The 17816-nt window shown below is 45.5% G+C and overlaps 1 protein-coding gene across 6 annotated transcripts in view; it reads left to right on the plus strand.

The window, feature by feature from the left end:
* HHAT (hedgehog acyltransferase) overlaps positions 1-17816 on the plus strand; it is a 319096-nt gene that overhangs the window by 171873 nt on the left and 129407 nt on the right. For all 6 annotated transcript variants that reach the window (XM_086693680.1, XM_086693681.1, XM_025921102.2 and 3 more), the window contains one exon: positions 6430-6465. In XM_086693680.1, the coding sequence (XP_086549806.1) occupies positions 6430-6465 (36 nt within the window). The remainder of the gene's footprint in view (positions 1-6429; positions 6466-17816) is intronic.

Consider the following 17816-nt stretch of genomic DNA (forward strand, 5'->3'; position numbering starts at 1 on the left):
ATCCTCTGCCAGCACGGGGGTTGCTCTGGGGGTAAACACTCCTGCAGCACTCCTGTGTCAGGCGCGGTGAGCTTAATTCTAGTGCCCTGTGGGGCTCTACCAAGGACAGCAATCAAAATGGTAATAATTAAGCCATCAGGGCTGCTGCGGGAGCATTAGCCCAGGCAGAGTTTGTAACTGTGCTGATGGTCATCAGACGAGCTGCTGCTGTGGAAGGGAGTGTTCCGACTTGGAGATCCTTCCTGAAAGTGACTAAACAGGGACTGGGAAGCCTGAGGCTAGGCAGACCCTTCAAGGTCATCCATTCATCCCAGCTTTCTGTGCGATGGTTCAGTCTCCTCTGAATACCCTTACAACCCATGCTTGAGCTCACCCTGTGATGGGAAGTTCACAGCTGTATTAGAACATTGCAGCTTATTTGAAACTTTCTTTTTATGCAGCAAGCTGAAAGCTGCCTCCCGCTGCTGCTACCAGTTGACGTTCAGACAACAAAAACTTCCATATCACATCCACACATAAAAGACTTCCTAGTTTTGATTTCTGGAAGGAATCAAGGGTAATATGTGCAAGGTCACTGTTTCTCATGTCTCTTAAGGAAATCCTGCCTTACCGTGGGCTGGTAGCTATGAGAGATCATTTTCTTAGAAGGTGATAAGATGTATTGTGCTACACTTTGATAGATATCTTGTTTCAGAAGAGAAGCCTCATTTCCATCTGTGGGTATGTATTTTATATATTTATGCATAGTAATTGATGTATTAAATAACCACTTTAAGCATCTCTATCTGCAATGTCCTGTGCTCAGTGCCAAAGCAGATGGAGGAATCGGTGCCTTATTACAGCACATCATTCACATGTTGGTTCACTCAGCAGGTACTTATTGAGAATCTGCTCAGTGGCCAGCTCTGGTTCTTGCCCTCATGGAATTTGCAATCCGTTGTGGGGGGGTGGGGCAGAACATTGTTATCAATCACACTGTATTGAAATTCTTGTTGACTCCGCCATTCTTTACTAGGCTCAACTTTCCTTGAGGTAGGGGCTCTGTGCTGTGCATTACTGAATTCTCACTACCCGGCACATGGTAAATATTTGTTAAATGAGTCAGCGGCTGAGCACAGAAAGGGAAAAAGTGCTGACTTTGACGTTTGTTACTCAGCTTGATCCTGACTTGGCCATTTACCAGCTATGTGATAGGGGATAAGGACATGAGGCTTTATAAAATAAGGATCTATTTTGGCAGGTGGTGAGGACTGGAAGAGGGAATACACTGAGGGCCTAGCCCAGTGCCTGGCATACAATTCTAAAATAAAAAAAGAAGAGCATATTTCCTTTATTATTCTAGTTCCTGAAGGCATCTTTTACATCTATACAGGAAAACTAAGTGAGAAGAGATCTCTAGACTTCATTGGTTGGCTCGTGTTTTGAAATTAAAGACACAGCCCCATGTGAGGGGGCACCCCTGAACCCTTTGGAAAGACCCCAAATCAGCCTTACCATGGTAAAGAGGAGTGGAAGGTTGAAAAAGTTCTGGATGTGGGCGGTGGTGGTGTTTGCACAACAGTGTGAGTGTACTTAATGCCACTGAGTTGTACACTTAAGAAATGGTTAAAATGGAAGTTTTATGTTGTGTGTATTCTACCACAATACATTCATTAAAAAGATCCCAAACCATTGCCATAATTTACAGTTCTTCCAGCAGGGGAGCAATTCTCCAAATTAAACCAGTCACAGAACATTGTCATTCCATTGGTCTGGATGCGGGCCACCAAGCATTCCTGTGGAGCTTCCAGAAGCAGCCACGGCCTGGCTGAGCCACCAGTTGCTTGGTGTGGAACTGCGGGCTGTGAGGCCCTCTGTTGTTTTGCAGATTACTTTTTCGCCTCTGTCCCTCCTTCCCTCCCTCCCTCAAAGAGCATGTCCACAGAATCATGTCTGAATCCATCCCCGTGTCTCCGCTCTGTTTCCAGTGTTTGCATCTGGGGTGAGTCCCCGTCACCTGTCACCTAGACTGCAGCGGCTCCCTGCCCTGCTTCTGTCCCCATCCTTTCTCTTCAGGACACCCAGAGTATTCTTTTCATACACAGATAAATCAAAGCACACCCCTAAATGAATGAAATTTAAACAAATGAAAAAAATAGCATTCCCCTGGTAAAGACCCTCTGTGCTTCCCATGGATGTTGGAATGAAGCCCTAACCCTTAGGTACAGCCTTTTCAGATCTCCTCCCTGCCTCCCTCCCCCACTTCAGCTTGTCCCAGTCATGCTGGCTTCTTCCTTTCCTCCATCCTGCCGCATTCCTTCCCACCTTGGGGCTTTTCCCGCATGTCCTGCTGCCTGGAACACTCTTCCTCTGGTCTTGGCATTGCTCGCCCTTTCTGACCATACAGATCTCAACCCGGATGTCACCTGGCCAGAGAGGACTTCCCTGAGCAGCTGTGTGGTCCACCCCTCTGTCCTGTCACCTGTGTGAGTTCTCTGCCTCTGGTGTTCTCTTCTTTATGGAGGGCTTACTTACTGTTCACCCCTTCCACCTAAGACGTGGGTGCCGTGCGTGGTGGGGCCCTTGTTGTGTTATTGTCGCCCATGTCCTCAGGGCTGGAGCAGCGCCAGGCACACAGAAGGCTCTGACAAAATATCTCTTGGTTGAATGAATGAATGAATGAATGAATGAATGAATATCAACACAGATGAATTGATGTAGCGAAAGAGTAAGACATGAATACCTGTGAGGAAATTCTGTTTTCTTCCCCTTACATTTTTCGTGGTACATTTTATGTTGCCAATCCCCATTGACCTTCTTCATTCCATTTGTTTCCAAGTGACTGTCAGCTCCTCCCAAGCCTGCCTATCACAGGATGCTTAAAGACACCCACTTGTCCCAGCCCCAAATTCCATCCGTGACCAGCCACACATGCACAAGAAGAAATGTTCTGAAACACCATGTGTCACAATCACTGACTTCTGTACATTTAGGCCCTAGATTTTAGAGGATACCGTGGTGGCAGGTGAAGCTGGGCATGCACCAGTGTGTGCTGGCACTTCTTAGTGAGATGCCAGTCAGGGCCAGGGCAGGCAGGATAGGATGATGCCTTCCCTGCCTGGTGGCAAGACCCCGCTCCCCTGCACTCCCCGCCGGCTCTCACATCCAACTTCAAGGCTCCCTATGAGGCCTCCATAGAATAATTGGTCTTCCTGCTCCCTTGCCTGTTTCCTGAGTTCTGTCCCTGTCCCTCAGCTCTCCAGCTGTACTACCCTCTACCCTACTGTTCAGGCCCTCCCTGTGCCCTGGATCACCTCACCTGTCTTTCTGGGCTGTATAATGAGATCTGTTATGTCCTTTCGATGTGGCTTCCTTCTCCTACTATTGGGCTTCCATTAAAACAACTCTTTCTCTTTCTCTCTCTCTTTCTTTCTTCTTTTTTATTTTTTTAATATGAAATTTATTGTCAAATTGGTTTCCATACAACACCCAGTGCTCATCCCAACAGGTACCCTCCTCAATGCCCATCACCCACTTCCCCTCCCACCCCCCATCAACCCTCAGTTTATTTTCAGTTTTTAAGAGTCTTTCATGGTTTGCCTCCTTCCCTCTCTGTAACTTTTTTTTTTCCTTCCCCTCCCCTATGGTCTTCTGTTAAGTTTCTCAGGATCCACATAATAGTGAAAACATATGGTATCTGTCTTTCTCTGTATGACTTATTTCACTTAGCATAACACTCTTCAATTCCATCCACGTTGCTACAGAGGGCCATATTTCATTCTTTCTCATTGCCAAGTAGTATTCCATTGTATATATAAACCACAACTTCTCTTAAAAATTGGAGGGAAGGAGATTACTATTTATTGAGTACTCACAGTATACCAAGCACTGTGCTAAGCACTGTATTTTTGCTTATCACCTAATTCTCATAACCCTCCATGAATAAGGGCTATCCATTTTCCCACAGAGAAGCTGCAGCCTAGAGAAGGTATATAACTTCCCAGAACCTGACTTGATTCTAAGACTCAGGGAGATAGATGGCACTTGTAGGGCAGCTGTGCCCAGGGAGGCAGGAGGTGGGCTTGCCTGGGGCCGGGCAACCATGGTGGGAAAACCAGAAATCAGAGGAGGTGGAAAGGGACCGGTTCTTAGAATGAAGAATTTCAATTATTAATAATGAGAGGCAGTGAGAGCCTATGCTTTTAGTGGGAAGAGTAAGCAATTCATGGCTTTTAGGGCCCAGTTTGACTCCCAGATTTGTCCTCTACTAGCTGTGAACTCTGCAGGTTATTTAGCCTCTCCACTTTAGTTCCCTGCACTGATGAATGGAGATGCCAATCCCTGGCCTCACCAGCAATGGCTTGTGTATGTGGGCACCATACAGTAGTTGCCACCTTCTAAATACTTCATAGTCATTTCTGTGAATATTATTAGGTGGTTCATTACTCCCTCAGAATCTTCCTTCACCTACCTCACCACCATATTGTGGTCCTTTCTGATCCCCTCTGTCTATTTGATGCTATGATTCCTGCAACAGAGTCTGATGCTTTATGTAGCTGATGTAATTGAAAGGGCTGAATAGGTTTTGGATGAGTGAAGGAAGCTGAGATCTTTGTTCTAATCTATACAAACTTGTATCTCCCACGTTGCAGATCCTGGAGATCTTAAAATTGCTATCTGTCATATGAATATTTACTTATGTGGCCGAGGAACATGGCCTTGGTTTGGGTTGAGAGGAGGGATCATTTCAGTTTTTTTTTTTTTTAATTTGCATTAAATATGATTGTAGGCAGAACTTAGCATCTCAGGTCAGTGTAATATCAACTGAAGCAAATCAGCTAATCCTGCAGGGACATCTCCCTTTAGAGCTCTTTTCAGAAGACTTACGTATCTTCCTTGAATCGTGTAATGACTTCAGGTAAGTGATCCAGTGAACTTTGTTGCTCTCTTCTACCTACTCTGTCCATTGACCTGTAAACAGATGCTTCAGTACACAAAGGAAGCTTGCCATTTAAAGGTACCCAAAGGCATCCTACTTTAATGTCAGTAAGCATCTGCTAGATGTCAGGTGAGGTGAGGTTCCAGGCATGCTGGAATGTTCCAGAAACGGGGCAGGGGTGGAGCTGGAACCTAGGGACAGTCAGGGCCTGGGCAGTCGGACCCCACTCTAGGGGGGATTTCTGTTTCTCTTGCTCATTGTCTGTAGGGACAGAAGTAACTCAGGCTTTACTCTGGCAGGCTTTACTCCGCTAACCTGGGAGGCCAGTCTGTTGGGTGGGACACAGTGACCACCTTCTAGGTGTTAGGAGTAGTGGTTATGTGTGGTGGACAGCAGCATCACGGTTCCGGCCACCGAGCCTTTTTACTCACAACCAGACCCAAAGGTGAGAGAAGGACACTGGTTAAGTGGTTAGAGGTGTAGGGGGAACAAATGTGGTAGAGAAACCAAGGCAGTGCCATTCATATGGACTCAGCCCATTTGGGGGTGTCAGGGGAAGTTGTATGTGAAAGGGTCCACCACTGCCCAGGACTTACTGGTGGGAGGTGCCTGGTGAGAGGCCCAGGCACAAGGGCAGGCTCACCAGCAAGTGCATGGAGCTGCTCTACTCTCTTCCCTCCCAGGGCAGACCCAGCTATGGACAGGGCTGCTCTTTGGTAAAAAGCTCCAGGGACAGGGGCACCTGGGTGGCTCCATCCATTAAGCATCTGACTTTGGCTCAGGTCGTGACCTCGCAACTTGTGAATTCGATCCCCGTGTTGGGTTCTGTGCTGACAGCTCAGAGCCTGGAGCCTGCTTAGGATTCTGGGTATCCCTCTCTCTCTGCCTCTCCCCTCCTCACACTCCGTCTCTCTCTGTCTCTCAAAAATAAACACACATCAAAAAATTTAAAAAAAAAATGCTCTGGGGACTGCAGCTGGGAGGAGCATGGAAGGACAGGGTTGACGCTTCCCCACCCCCTGTTCTTACCTTTGGCCCCAATGGTTTTGTACTCGTAAAACATAATTTCATTTATTTTTGAGCAAGTAAACATCTAACACACTAGTGTGATAAAAGGACTCACCTACTGGCAAAGTGACAAAATCTACCCTGTGGCTTTTTTTTTTTCTAGAGAAAAAGCGTAGACTTGCTGAGACACTTTTGCTATCATAGAGCAGTGGTTCTGCATCAGAATTGCCTGGAGGGCTTGTCAAATCTAATTGCTGAGCCCCATCCCCAGAGTGTCTGAATCAGTATGCCTGAGGTAGGGCCTGAGAATTCGCATGTCCAGCAAGTTCCCAGGTAATGCTGCTGTAATGGCCCCACTCCAGGGGCTATACTTTGAGAACCACTGTTACAGAGTGATTGATTTATTCACCGTGCTCTGAATGCAATTTACATGTTTTTGGTCAAGTCTGCTGTTGCTGCGCATTTCTTTTACTGATATACTTGTCTGTGTCTTCTTTGAACAGGTATTTTGACGTTGGACTGCATGATTTCTTAATCAGGTAAGCCCATCATTTTAATTCTAGATATCATTGCATAGCATGTCTATTATGGAAGACTGAGATGAAAATACAATCCTTTTTAAATATCTTGTTAAATAATGGCAATTGTATACTTGTCAAAAAAAAAAAAAACCCCACACACTGCTAACATTACGGTGTTTTGGGCCTCCAAGAATTGCACGCAAAATTATCCTTTTTTTAAACAGTCAGAGGAACTTCTGTGTAAAGCGGTTTATAGCTAAAGTGGTAGTTTCCCAAAAGCATGGGCAAACTTGTTCCAAGTGCTGGGCTGCTGGGAAGACAAATAGAGAAATGAAGAGAGTCAGCTTGCCTTCATACCTTAAACAACCCACTTCACCAATTTTCCCTCCATTGAATTTAAGCTTTTAAAGTTGAATCTACTGGTTGTTTTATAGTCATGCAGATACAACCTCGTTCATAATTGGAAGAGATTACAGATGGCAGTTTATATCCTAAGTTTATTGGTGATTTTTACCAGAGTGGCTTATGGGGCATATTAATTCCAAATAGCTATTAAATCAAACAGAGGTTAAATGGAAATATACCAGAATATTAACAGGGCTGGTAAAAATTTGCATATTTTTATGCTGTCAACTTTGCTGTATTTTCTAGATTTTTTGTATTGGGCATGTATTATTCTAATAACGGTGAAAAATGGTCATAAAAAACGCTTGTCAGAAAGGCACGTGAGAAGCAATAATGGTTTCCGAAGGACTGTAAGCTAGTGATTACAAGGGAACTAGAAATTATGTAGAGTGATTTGCTTTCTGCAAATAGGAGACTGTAAATGCTAATTCTAAGAGTCTGCTAATACACAGTTATAAATCCCATGTGATTTTCTGGGTAGGTGTTACAGTGGTTCAGCTCGCCACCATGCAGGGCCGTCTTTGTGTGGGTAAGATGCTGTCTGAAGGGAAACGTGCGTCATTGGCATCGCCTTTATCCTAAACCCACAACATTTCCTTCGTGCTGCATCACATACAGTGGTGTTCCAAGAAAGGCCACCCACACCTCATCATTTCTCCAGGGCCTCATCCAAAGGTGTGCATTGAAATCTTTTTGGCCCACCCTAGGCCCAAGGAATATAGATTTCCCTAGCATTCTCCAGGATATCACACATAGATGGTAGTGTGTTAACTACTACCCTTGATGCATTAAAGGGTAAATGCATTACAGCAGGAGGGATGAAAGACCAGAGTTCACCGAAAAGGCAGGCATGAGGATTCCATGTGTACGCTGATAAAAGCAGTCTGGGTACACTTCCAGGAGTGGTTTGGATTTTTGAGTTAGTGTCTTTGGTACTTTGTCCTGCTACCATGCCACTGTTCACCTGATCCTTGTGGCAGATGCAAGTTTGTACTTTATTTTCTCTACTAACTTTCTTGAGGGCAGGGAATGTGTCTTAGTCGCCTTTCTGTGATTAGATTGTAGAGTCAACCTTCAACAAACATTTGTGCTTCGAGTGAATGAACAAAATGAGGCAGAAAGGACAAGGAGGGCAAGGATTAAGAAGAAACTGTTCAGCCACTTATTCAACAAAGAATTATTAATCCTGTCATGGGCCACGTACTTGGATATGTCTGGGAATACCACTATGAGAAAAACAGGCATTTGATTTAAAGCTTTCCCTGAGCTTATCACTTGCCAGGCTCATGGTGTGAGGGGCCTTGAGGTGGGGGGAAGGGTGGTCTGCCTCTGGGACCCCTCCTGCCTTTCCTTCTTCTGGGACCCAACCGCATTTCCTATGTTGGGTGGGGAGGAGGGTAAGGGGGAAGTTCAGTGTTTCTAATGTAACTGGTGCTGGGGTCCCTTTGTCCTGGCGGTTGGCCCTTTTGGGTGGTACTGGTGAGATGCTCTAACTAGTCCCCTTAGTGTTCTGTGAACCAAGCAGAAGTAGGGGGTAAGGCTTCTTTCTGCCCTGACATCTCTCTGCAGTTGTCCTTTCCTTTGCTCTGGTAAGGGCAGAGCAAATCAACATGTTTGTTGTGTATCCACTTGGGGAATGAGGGGGTCAGTCTCCCCTTCTTGCAGGAGTGCCCAGTCTCTGATGAAGTCTCCTCATTCCACCCCCTTCCCCCATGGCCATGATACACTCTGCACCAAGTCAAGAATTTGAAGACTCTGAGTTCCTTCCTTTATGCTCCTCCCAGTTTGGGAGCTGGAGGGTAGAGATGTTGGGGGGAGGTAGTTGCTGGGAGCCTCCAGTTCTCCATCTCTTAGGAATCCCAGGATGGGGTGGAGGTATCACCCCCTTATTTATAGCTCCCTTTAGAAATGCATCCTTTCTGCTCCTGGCTTGGGAGGTTAAGACTGAAGGGGACTGAGCACTGTTTCTCATGGGCGCCTTAGTGAGAACTATTTCACTGGCATGATGGCCTTGAAGTCAGGTTGAAGCGGGTTGGGGCATTGTGTGAGGGGTGGGTGATGGAGTGGCAGCAGCAACTGTCTCAAGGAGTTAAGCAGTGGGGGTGCCTGGGTGGCTTAGTCATTTGAGCATCTTCTGCTTGGGTCATGATCCCAGGGTCATGGGATCCAGCCCCCATGTTGGGCTCTGTGCTGAGCGTGGAGTCTGTTTGAGATTCTGTCTCTCTCCCCCTCTCTCTTTTCCTCTCTCCCCCTCTCAGTCTCCCTCTGCCCCTCCCCTGCTCACGCTCCCTCTGTGTGTGTGTGTGTGTGTGTGTGTGTGTGTGTGTGTGTGTGTGTGTGTCTCAAAAGAAAAAAAAAGGAGGAGTTAAGCTGTGAAGGAGAAGGAAGAAAGGCCAGGCAGCTGGTGGAGAGGGTGGTTTGAGTGGAGATTTTTTTCTTTTTAATTGGAGGGGCTCTTGTATTTAGTCACCAGAAGGTGTTAAGTGTCCTTTAGACTTAGAGAAAGTGGTTTCAGTTGGGTGGAGAGAAGCAGCGAGTGATTGCCCTGGGAGCTGGGAAGCAAAGGCAGGGAGTGGTGTCTTTGCGGCCCACAGAGCAATGGCATTTTCCTGTTTTCAGTCACTGCAGAGAACTGTAGGGTTGGAAGAGTGAGGCAGTGCTGCTTGAATCCTTCTCACCCTGTATTGGCTACGAGAAGAAAATATATTCCCTTTGTAAAAGAGGAGGTGTTGGAGAAATTGGCATCGATTTTTTTTTAATTAACTGCATTTATTGGCTACAACAAGCTCTTAACATGTACTCTGGGTCATCGGGCTGTATTGAACACTTTGTGTTTGCCATAAAAGAAACTGCAGCCTCCCTGAAATTAATCAGCTGCATCTTTTATGTTGATGGAAGCAATGTCGACTTCTCTGGAATGACATAAATTTCCACAAAGCCAGGAGCCCTCTCTGTAATCCCAGCCCAGGCAACTGCAAGGAGGGGCCTGCTTCCCTTTAAGCTGTTGGGGTATTTCACTGAGCTGTGGGGCAGGAAGGAGCTGTCACGTTTAATGAAATGTGAGCATTTTTGGTATTGGTTTTTTATGACGACTGTGGGAAAATCGAGTGACCTCAGTCCTTCCAAATCTCACAGAAATCAAAGGAAAGACTTTCAGGAAACAGTAATCACAACTCACTTAAGAATAGCCCCAGAAGAAGGCTCTTGGTTGGGATTCTTAATGTAACTCTACAAAAGAAAAAGGAAAAAAAAAAAAAAAAAGCCCAATCTGGGAAGAGAGATTATGGAAGAAAATAGCTCTGTTTCATTTTAAAGACCAGGGTAGCGTGTTTAAGTTTAGCTTAGTTTAGTTTTGGCAAGAAAGTAAAAATGATTAGTGATGTTGGGTTGGATTCTTGCTGACTGAGGCATTTTTCTCTCTTTTTTTAAGTTTATTGATTTGAGAGAGAGGTGGGAGTTGTGAGCAGGGGAGGGCAGAGAGTGGGGCGGGGGGGGGGGAGGGGAGAGGGAGAATCCTAAGCAGACTCCACATTAGCACAGAGCTCGATGCCTGGCTCAGGCTCCATCTCAGGAAACGTGAGATCACCACCTGAGCCCAAATCAAGAGTCAGACACTTAACTGACTGAGCCACCCAGGCGTCCCCAGGCATTTTTCCATTTTACCCAGAGTTGTAGGCAGCTGCACCCTTCTTACAAACGCATGCTGTAACTGCTTTGTACCTGCCCTCCTGCCCTTCTCTGAGTTCCTCTCATTAGGGAATAGTTTTAAGTGATACAGGATGTCATCCTGACTTTCAAAAGAAGACCTGAAGCCATCCATCTTCTGTGATGTCTGAAAGATTAAATTTGTCTGTCTTCCTTTTACAATTTTTGCATTGCCATTATTCTTATACATTTAAAAATTAGAAAAAATACTACCTGTACTTTCATCTTCTTTTCTATATTATTTATACTCAGCTATATAATTCATTTCAAATAAGAATTTTTTTTTTGTAAATAGCAAAATAAGTTTTCTTTACCACTATTTTCCATTTTTATTCTAAAGATCATGTGTGAGTACATCAGAGTCGCTACTTTTGTCCTATGGATAGTGTCTTGATGTCCTGTCAGGACTAGCAGAAACGCAGTGTGGGCTCCTGCCACTGATACTTCTTCGGCAAATAGAAAACGTCACTGAGCCTCTGGTGTGGCCCTAAAGCTATTTGAGATCTCCAGAGTAGAAGAGAAATTCCTTTCTGTGAGTAAACAGATTCTGCTTTTAGAATGGTGCTCAATATAGTGTAGATTTAATCCTACAGAGATGCTAATGTTTGTATGAAACCGTGTATGCCCCTGTGAAGCGTTTTGCTCTGGTGAGAGAGAAGGTAGAATGGGAGAACTGTTCACTTCTTGTGGTGCCTTTTGTTCCTCTGGAGGGGGATCCTAAGATTCCAGCACAGTCTGGAGTCTTTGAATTGCCAGAGGGCAGCGAATTGCAGTAATGTGTGAATTAATGGCTCACTGAATTCTGAAAGGCACAAAGCTGCTTTTGGCTTTCCCTGGGTGACACCCTATACCCGACCCATTCATAAAACTAGCTCTAGCGCAGAATAGAAGGGTTGTTAGGGCTAAAAAATGTTGGTGTTTTGAGCTTCATGAATCACAGGGCAGTTTTTTAACCTCCTTTATTTTGAGCACCACAAAGTCTACCACCACATTTGCTGTAGTTAATTGTAGCATTCATAGTGTTGACAAAGAAGTCTGCTCACCATCATTTGAAATATGTCTTGGATTCTGTGATGTGTGAAATGTTCAAAAGAGTCTGCCTTTAAGAAGGCAAGCAGTCAAATGAAGGATTAATTTGGGCTAAAGACTCCTCCTGAGAAGAAGGAAGAGAGCTGGGGATAAGCCTCCCTCTTTCCTTAGGATAGTTGATCCCCGTTTAGGCTCTAAGCTGCTCTGGAAACAGAGGTTAAGGAGAGGAAGGTAGGCATTTGGCCCTGGAAGTAAGAACCAGATGGTAATAGGAAGATAATTAGCATCTGTATTCAGTCTAGGAGTTTAGAAACACTAAAATGCATATGTGAAACATCTAAAGATATATATATATGTGTGTGTGTGTATATATATATACACACACACACATATGTATATGTGTATACATATATGTGTGTATATGTGTATATATACACACACACACAAGATGCGTATATATGCATATATATACAGGCGTTTTGTCTTTGAGTTATTGTATGTGTGTGTAGATATTTTTGTACATAATATATATAATATTTTGTACATAAATATAAAAGAAAGATAAAACTGTTATGTATATATTCTAAACACACATAAGATAATTCAGAGGCAAAATACCTGATTTGTTACATAGGATTTTAGATGTTTTTAAATTAATTTTTTTATTTTTTAGGGGTGGCTCAGTCAGTTAAGCCTCTGACTCTTGGTTTTGGCTCAAGTCATGATCTCGTGGTTCATGGGTTTGAGCCCCATATCGGGCTCCACAGCTGGCAGCATGGAGCCTGCTTTGGATTTTCTCCCTCCCTCTCTGCCCCTCCCCGACTCATGCTTTCTCTCTCTTTCTCTCTCTCTCTCTCTCAAAATAAATAAACTTAAAAAAAAATTATTTTTTATTTTATGTATTTTTATTTTATTTTTTTTAATTTTTTTTAACCTTTGTTTATTTTTTTGAGACCGAGAGAGACAGAGCATGAACGGGGGAGGGTCAGAGAGAGAGGGAGACACAGAATCCTAAACGGGCTCCAGTTCCGAGCTGTCGGCACAGAGCCCGACGCGGGGCTCGAACTCACAGACTGTGAGATTGTGACCTGAGCCGAAGTCAGACGCTCAACCGACTGAGCCACCCCGGCGCCCCTATTTTTATTTTTTTGAAAGAGAGAGGGAGAGAGTGTGTGTGCAGAGGGGCAAAGGAAGTGAGAGAGAATCTTAAGCACGCTCCATGCTCCATGCAGATCCTGGTGCTGGGCTTGATCACACGTCCCTGGGATCATGACCTGAGCCAAAATCGAGAATTGATCTGACTGAGCCACCCAGGTGCCCCTAGGATTTTGGAGTTTTAATTTTATAAATATAATGTGGAAGTCAACTTTCGTTTGTCCAAGGAAATAAATTTTAATAGTGGCATGAAACGCAAATGTGCTAAGAGCTGCTCCTACCTGAGGTGAGCCTAAACTCTGCGTCTTTGCAGTCCTAATTAGGCCCTGCTGATTTTCTCTTTGTGGCAACTGGAAGGGAGAAGTGGCACCTGGGGGAGCCACCAAGTGTCTTTTGTCCCTGCCTGCTGCAAGCTCATCTTCTCTGAAGCGACTGCAGTAGCACAGCATTCTTTTTAAACCTTTCTTTCATTCCACTTGTGGTTTATGAAAACCAGCAGCTAATGATCTGTGTGGTGTTCCGGTAACAAAGTGTTTTAAATAAAAAGTGAAGAAAGCCAGAGTCCAAAGCAGGCCCGACAGAGGCAGTTAATGAAAATGCAGGCAGGGTGCTGAAGAGAAGCTATCCTGCTTCCATGGGGGCTTCCCACCCCCTTCCACGAGACTGTCCCCTCTTCCATGGCGCTGCCCTGCTTCCGCCATCGTTCCTTTGCTCAGTTTCCCAATCCTGTTGAGTCTGTCTCCTTCACATCTTCCCCCTCACCCTTTCCTTCCTGTTTCTGGAGAAAGGATATGCACTTTTGTCTGAAACTCAGGCTTCTTACCTCCTACAGGTGTGGTGAGGTGGGATAATACATGCTAATCACTTAGCTCTGTGCCTGGAAACACTGAGGACTCAGTAAGGGCCAGTTCTGTCCTTCTCCTCCCACCCCCTTACCTCTGGAATCAGAGTAGCAGGTTTGAGTTCTGGCCTTTCTCCTTCCACCAGTGTGACTTTAGGTAGCTCATTAACCCTTTCTGAGCCACTGGTTGCTCTTCTGTAAATTGCCTACTTACCTGATGCTGTCACTCCCTTCTCAGAACCAGTCGGTACTTCTCTTCCCTTCAGTCAAAATCAGACTATACCCTCATGTCCTGGGCCACCACAGTTGGTCTTCAGGCCGCCTTTCCACCTCATCTCACCATTATTTCCCTTTGCGCAGTGGCCAAATGGAACCAAATGCGGCTTTATGTCCCTCCCAAATTTCCTGGCTTCTTTCCTTTGCTCGTGTGTTTCCTATGCCTGATTCGCCCATCCCTCCTCCACATCCAAATCCTGCCCCATCTCAAGTCCATCTCAGTGCTGCCTCCTCCAAGCAGCCTTCTTCTTTCTCCCTTGATAGCACTACCTCCCAAGCTTCCAAGACCATGGGATTCTGCCAGAATATTTTAGATGGGGCAAGGTGGCAGGAATCAGTATCATTACCACTTGCTCCAGGTGACCCGTATGCTCAGGGAAGTTTGGAGCCTATAGCTTGCGCATCTCAAACATTCCTCCTCAACAGTGAGCTTTTTGAGAGCAGGGTCTGGTTCGTGAATACATTTCCAATAATACCCCATAGTGTCTAATGTACAGAGGGCCCTTTGAGAGGTCCAAACTTCTTGTTGTGAAATCAGTAAGTCCCGGAGAATGTAATGCATAGTGTGGTGATTACAGCTGATAATACTGAATTGCAAATCTGAAAGTTGCTAAGAAAGTAGATCTTAAAAGTTCTCATTACACACACAAATTCGTAAGCACACGAGATGATGGTTGTTAACTAGACTTACCCTGGTGATCACTTTGCAACATACACATATTGGGCCTTTTATGCTGTGTACCTGAAATTTAATAGGATGTTTGTTAAAAGATACACTGAGGCGTGTGTAAAGTTTGAAGAGTTTATTTGAGCAAAAAGGAACCAAAACAGGGCAGTAAGCAATCTAGCCAGAGAGAAAGGAGCCCTGAGGAGCTGTATATAATGAAAGACTTGCATAGCCAGGAGAGAGTGGGAACAAAGCAAAAACTAGGCGAAAAACTGGATTGGTTTTTGCGGGGTTACTTTGCTTACTTTGCTAAAGGGAATGACTGCGGTCTGTGGGTCACATTACCTAACCTGTGCTGATGTAGTGATTCCTGATTGGTTTAAGATTCCATTTCTGGGAGAGTGGAAACTGCAGTTAAGTCTCCGTTTGATTAAGTCTCGATGTGGGGCTTAGCATTAGCAACTCCATTTTGGGTCTGTTGTCTTGTTTTTAACATGTTATATGTCAATTATATCTCATTTTTTAAAAATGTAATGCTTTTTCCATTAAAACAAAAAGGAAAGCAACAGATTAAGTTCATTTCCTTCATGACAGAGCTGAAACCCAGTGTTCCCAGTCTGAGTAACCCAAGGACACAGAGTGTAGGGTAGGGGGGCTGCCTGAACGTCTGGTACCATTAATTTTTTTTTTAATGTTTGAATGAATAAACTTTAACTCTTAAAAATGTAACGGACTTATTGGTAACCATCTCCTTATCTTTTCACGTAATCCATTTCTGTAACCAGTAAGTGGTCCTAGTAGTCTTCCAGGAGCTGGGGGAAAGGCAGTGATAGGTGGACAATGTCCTGCCATCAGTTGGCTTGCATTGCAGTGGGTGGAGACAGAATATACAAGCAAACAAGTCAGTGGGCACAGTGACTCCCATGAGGCGATGGGAGGGCACAGGCTGAGAGCCATTTGTGATTGCACGGGAAAGATAGGGAAGGCTTCTCTGAGGCACCTGGGGACACTGAGCAGAGATGTGAGTGAGGAGGAGGAGGGAGCCAGAGCAGGGTCTGGGCTAGGCTGTTCCAGGCAGGGAGCAGGGCAGGCGCCGAGGCCCTGAGATGAAGAGGAGGCCCGTGAGGAATAGAAGGGAAGGAAGCTGTGGGGCTTGCGGGGTCGTGGAGCGAGGAATCCACAGAAGTCTGGAGGCAGAGGCCACTGCCAGACTGTGGAGAGGATTGGGTTCCCTTTTAAAGCCCACTGGAAGGTTGTAAGTATGGGAATAACATGATTTGATTTATATTTTTCTTTTTAAAAAATTTTTTTTTTCAACGTTTATTTATTTTTGGGACAGAGAGAGACAGAGCATGAACAGGGGAGGGGCAGAGAGAGAGGGAGACACAGAATCGGAAACAGGCTCCAGGCTCCGAGCCATCAGCCCAGAGCCTGATGCGGGGCTCGAACCCACGGACCGCGAGATCGTGACCTGGCTGAAGTCGGACGCTCAACCGACTGCGCCACCCAGGCGCCCCTGATTTATATTTTTCAAAACTCACTGTGACAGGCTGAGCTGGCAAGTTAGTGAAATTGGGATTCTTAAACCTCAGCCATTGCCATGCTGCTCCACCCCAAGCTGGAGCTCGGTGACCCAGGCCTGTCCTTGCTCCCCAGGGAAGGTTCTCTGACAACCAGCTGCTGTGAGAGCTGCTCTGCTGAGGAACAGTAGCCCCAAACTACCCTTCTATTTCCCTCTGCTTATGTTTGCTTGGTATATTGTAAAAGGTATGGTTGTGCACATGGGTGTTAACTTGGAGGCAATGAAACCATGGTGGAACGTGGCAGTAGGCCCTCTCTAGAAGCATGGGCAGCTGGAGAGAGTGGGGTTGGCTCCAGGAGGTTCGCTCAGAATGGAGGTTTGCAGCCTTCCCCTGGTGAGAAGTAACCATCTTGTCTTGGGAGCTCCCTACAAGCCCAGCCTCTCGCTCTTCCCTGGAACTTTATCTGCAGGGTCTCCGAAGGCCCATTCTCAGCCCTCAGCGCTCCTCTCCCAGTGCCTCTCTTCTTGGATGTCAGCCACTGTTAGGACAGGAGGCCTCCTACATCCACAATGCTGGCTCCCCCCTGGGGCTGCCTGGAGCAGAGTCCCATCTGGTTTGCTCCTGAAAGGCCTCACGTAAGGCATTGGTGTTTTCTCCCCTTTCTTGTCAAAAACCACGCCCCCCCCCCCCCCCCCCCCCCCCCCCGGCTTCACCCATCAAGGTCACAGTCAAAGAGAGCTTTTCTTATTTATTCTCCAGACTAAAACACTTGGAGTGGCTTGTGGTCCTTTCCTTTCTTTGTAGAACCGGGGGGTTGGAATGGCCTTGATGATTATGCTCCACATTACAGTAATTTTCAGCTCTTAGAAGATTTCTCAGATCTACTTTGCTTCTGTCTTACTGCCACCACTTTTGAGGAAGAAGTTTTTAGAATTCTTCATCTTCATGGCTGTGCTATATTAGGTTTGTTAATTAGAAAACCCAGATTAAAAAAAAGAAAACTAAAAGAAACCCTTCATGTTCTTGAGAGTTGAAATGCAGAATTTACTTCCTACCATACATAGCTTCTATCAATACAGATGTTCCAGGGAATAAATGTATCTTTTAAAAAAATCAAGAAGAGCCACTGGTGAATTAATTGACAAAATTTGCAATGTAGAGACATTATTTTAAGTGTAAAAAGCTCTGAGTCAGGGATGCTGCTGAGCAAGACAGGCTGTGAGATCCACGCGGTCTGAGCTAGTGCAGATGGGTTATTTACTTGACAGGACATTTGTTAAGTAATGATGGTGGTGCTGCCTCTTTTTTGAATTCTTTTTCTAGTTCCTGGGATCATTCTGCCCTATGGGGCTTCCATGCCAGATGGAAGCCAGAAATTTGCTTTCCTGCGGTGTGGGAAGGGTCTCAGAATCCCCCTTCCCTCTATTTTAGACTCCGATGAGAACAGGTACGTGCAGGTAGGACCTGGAATGCATGCTGGTGAGCCTGGCGGCAGTGCCTTCCAGCTTTGAGAGGCAGAGGTCCGGGTTTGGGGCCTCTCACCCAGCACTGGTGATTGGGAGCCTCTCCCCTGAGCCAAGTGGCAGGCACGGTAGGGTCCCCGTCACTACTCCAGCAGTGGTAGTGTGATTTGTCCTGACTGCATAGCCTCCAAGCCTGGCTTTGAGACCCTCTCTCAGAGACTGTGCAAATTGCTGATCCTTCTTTAATAAATCCCTTTCATATTAAAACTAATCGGAGTGGGTTCTGTAATTTGCAGTGAAAATAT

The sequence above is a fragment of the Puma concolor genome, chromosome E4, assembly GCF_028749965.1.
Source record: "Puma concolor isolate L17-30 chromosome E4, mPumCon1.1.hap2, whole genome shotgun sequence".
Classification (NCBI taxonomy): Eukaryota; Metazoa; Chordata; class Mammalia; order Carnivora; family Felidae; genus Puma; species Puma concolor.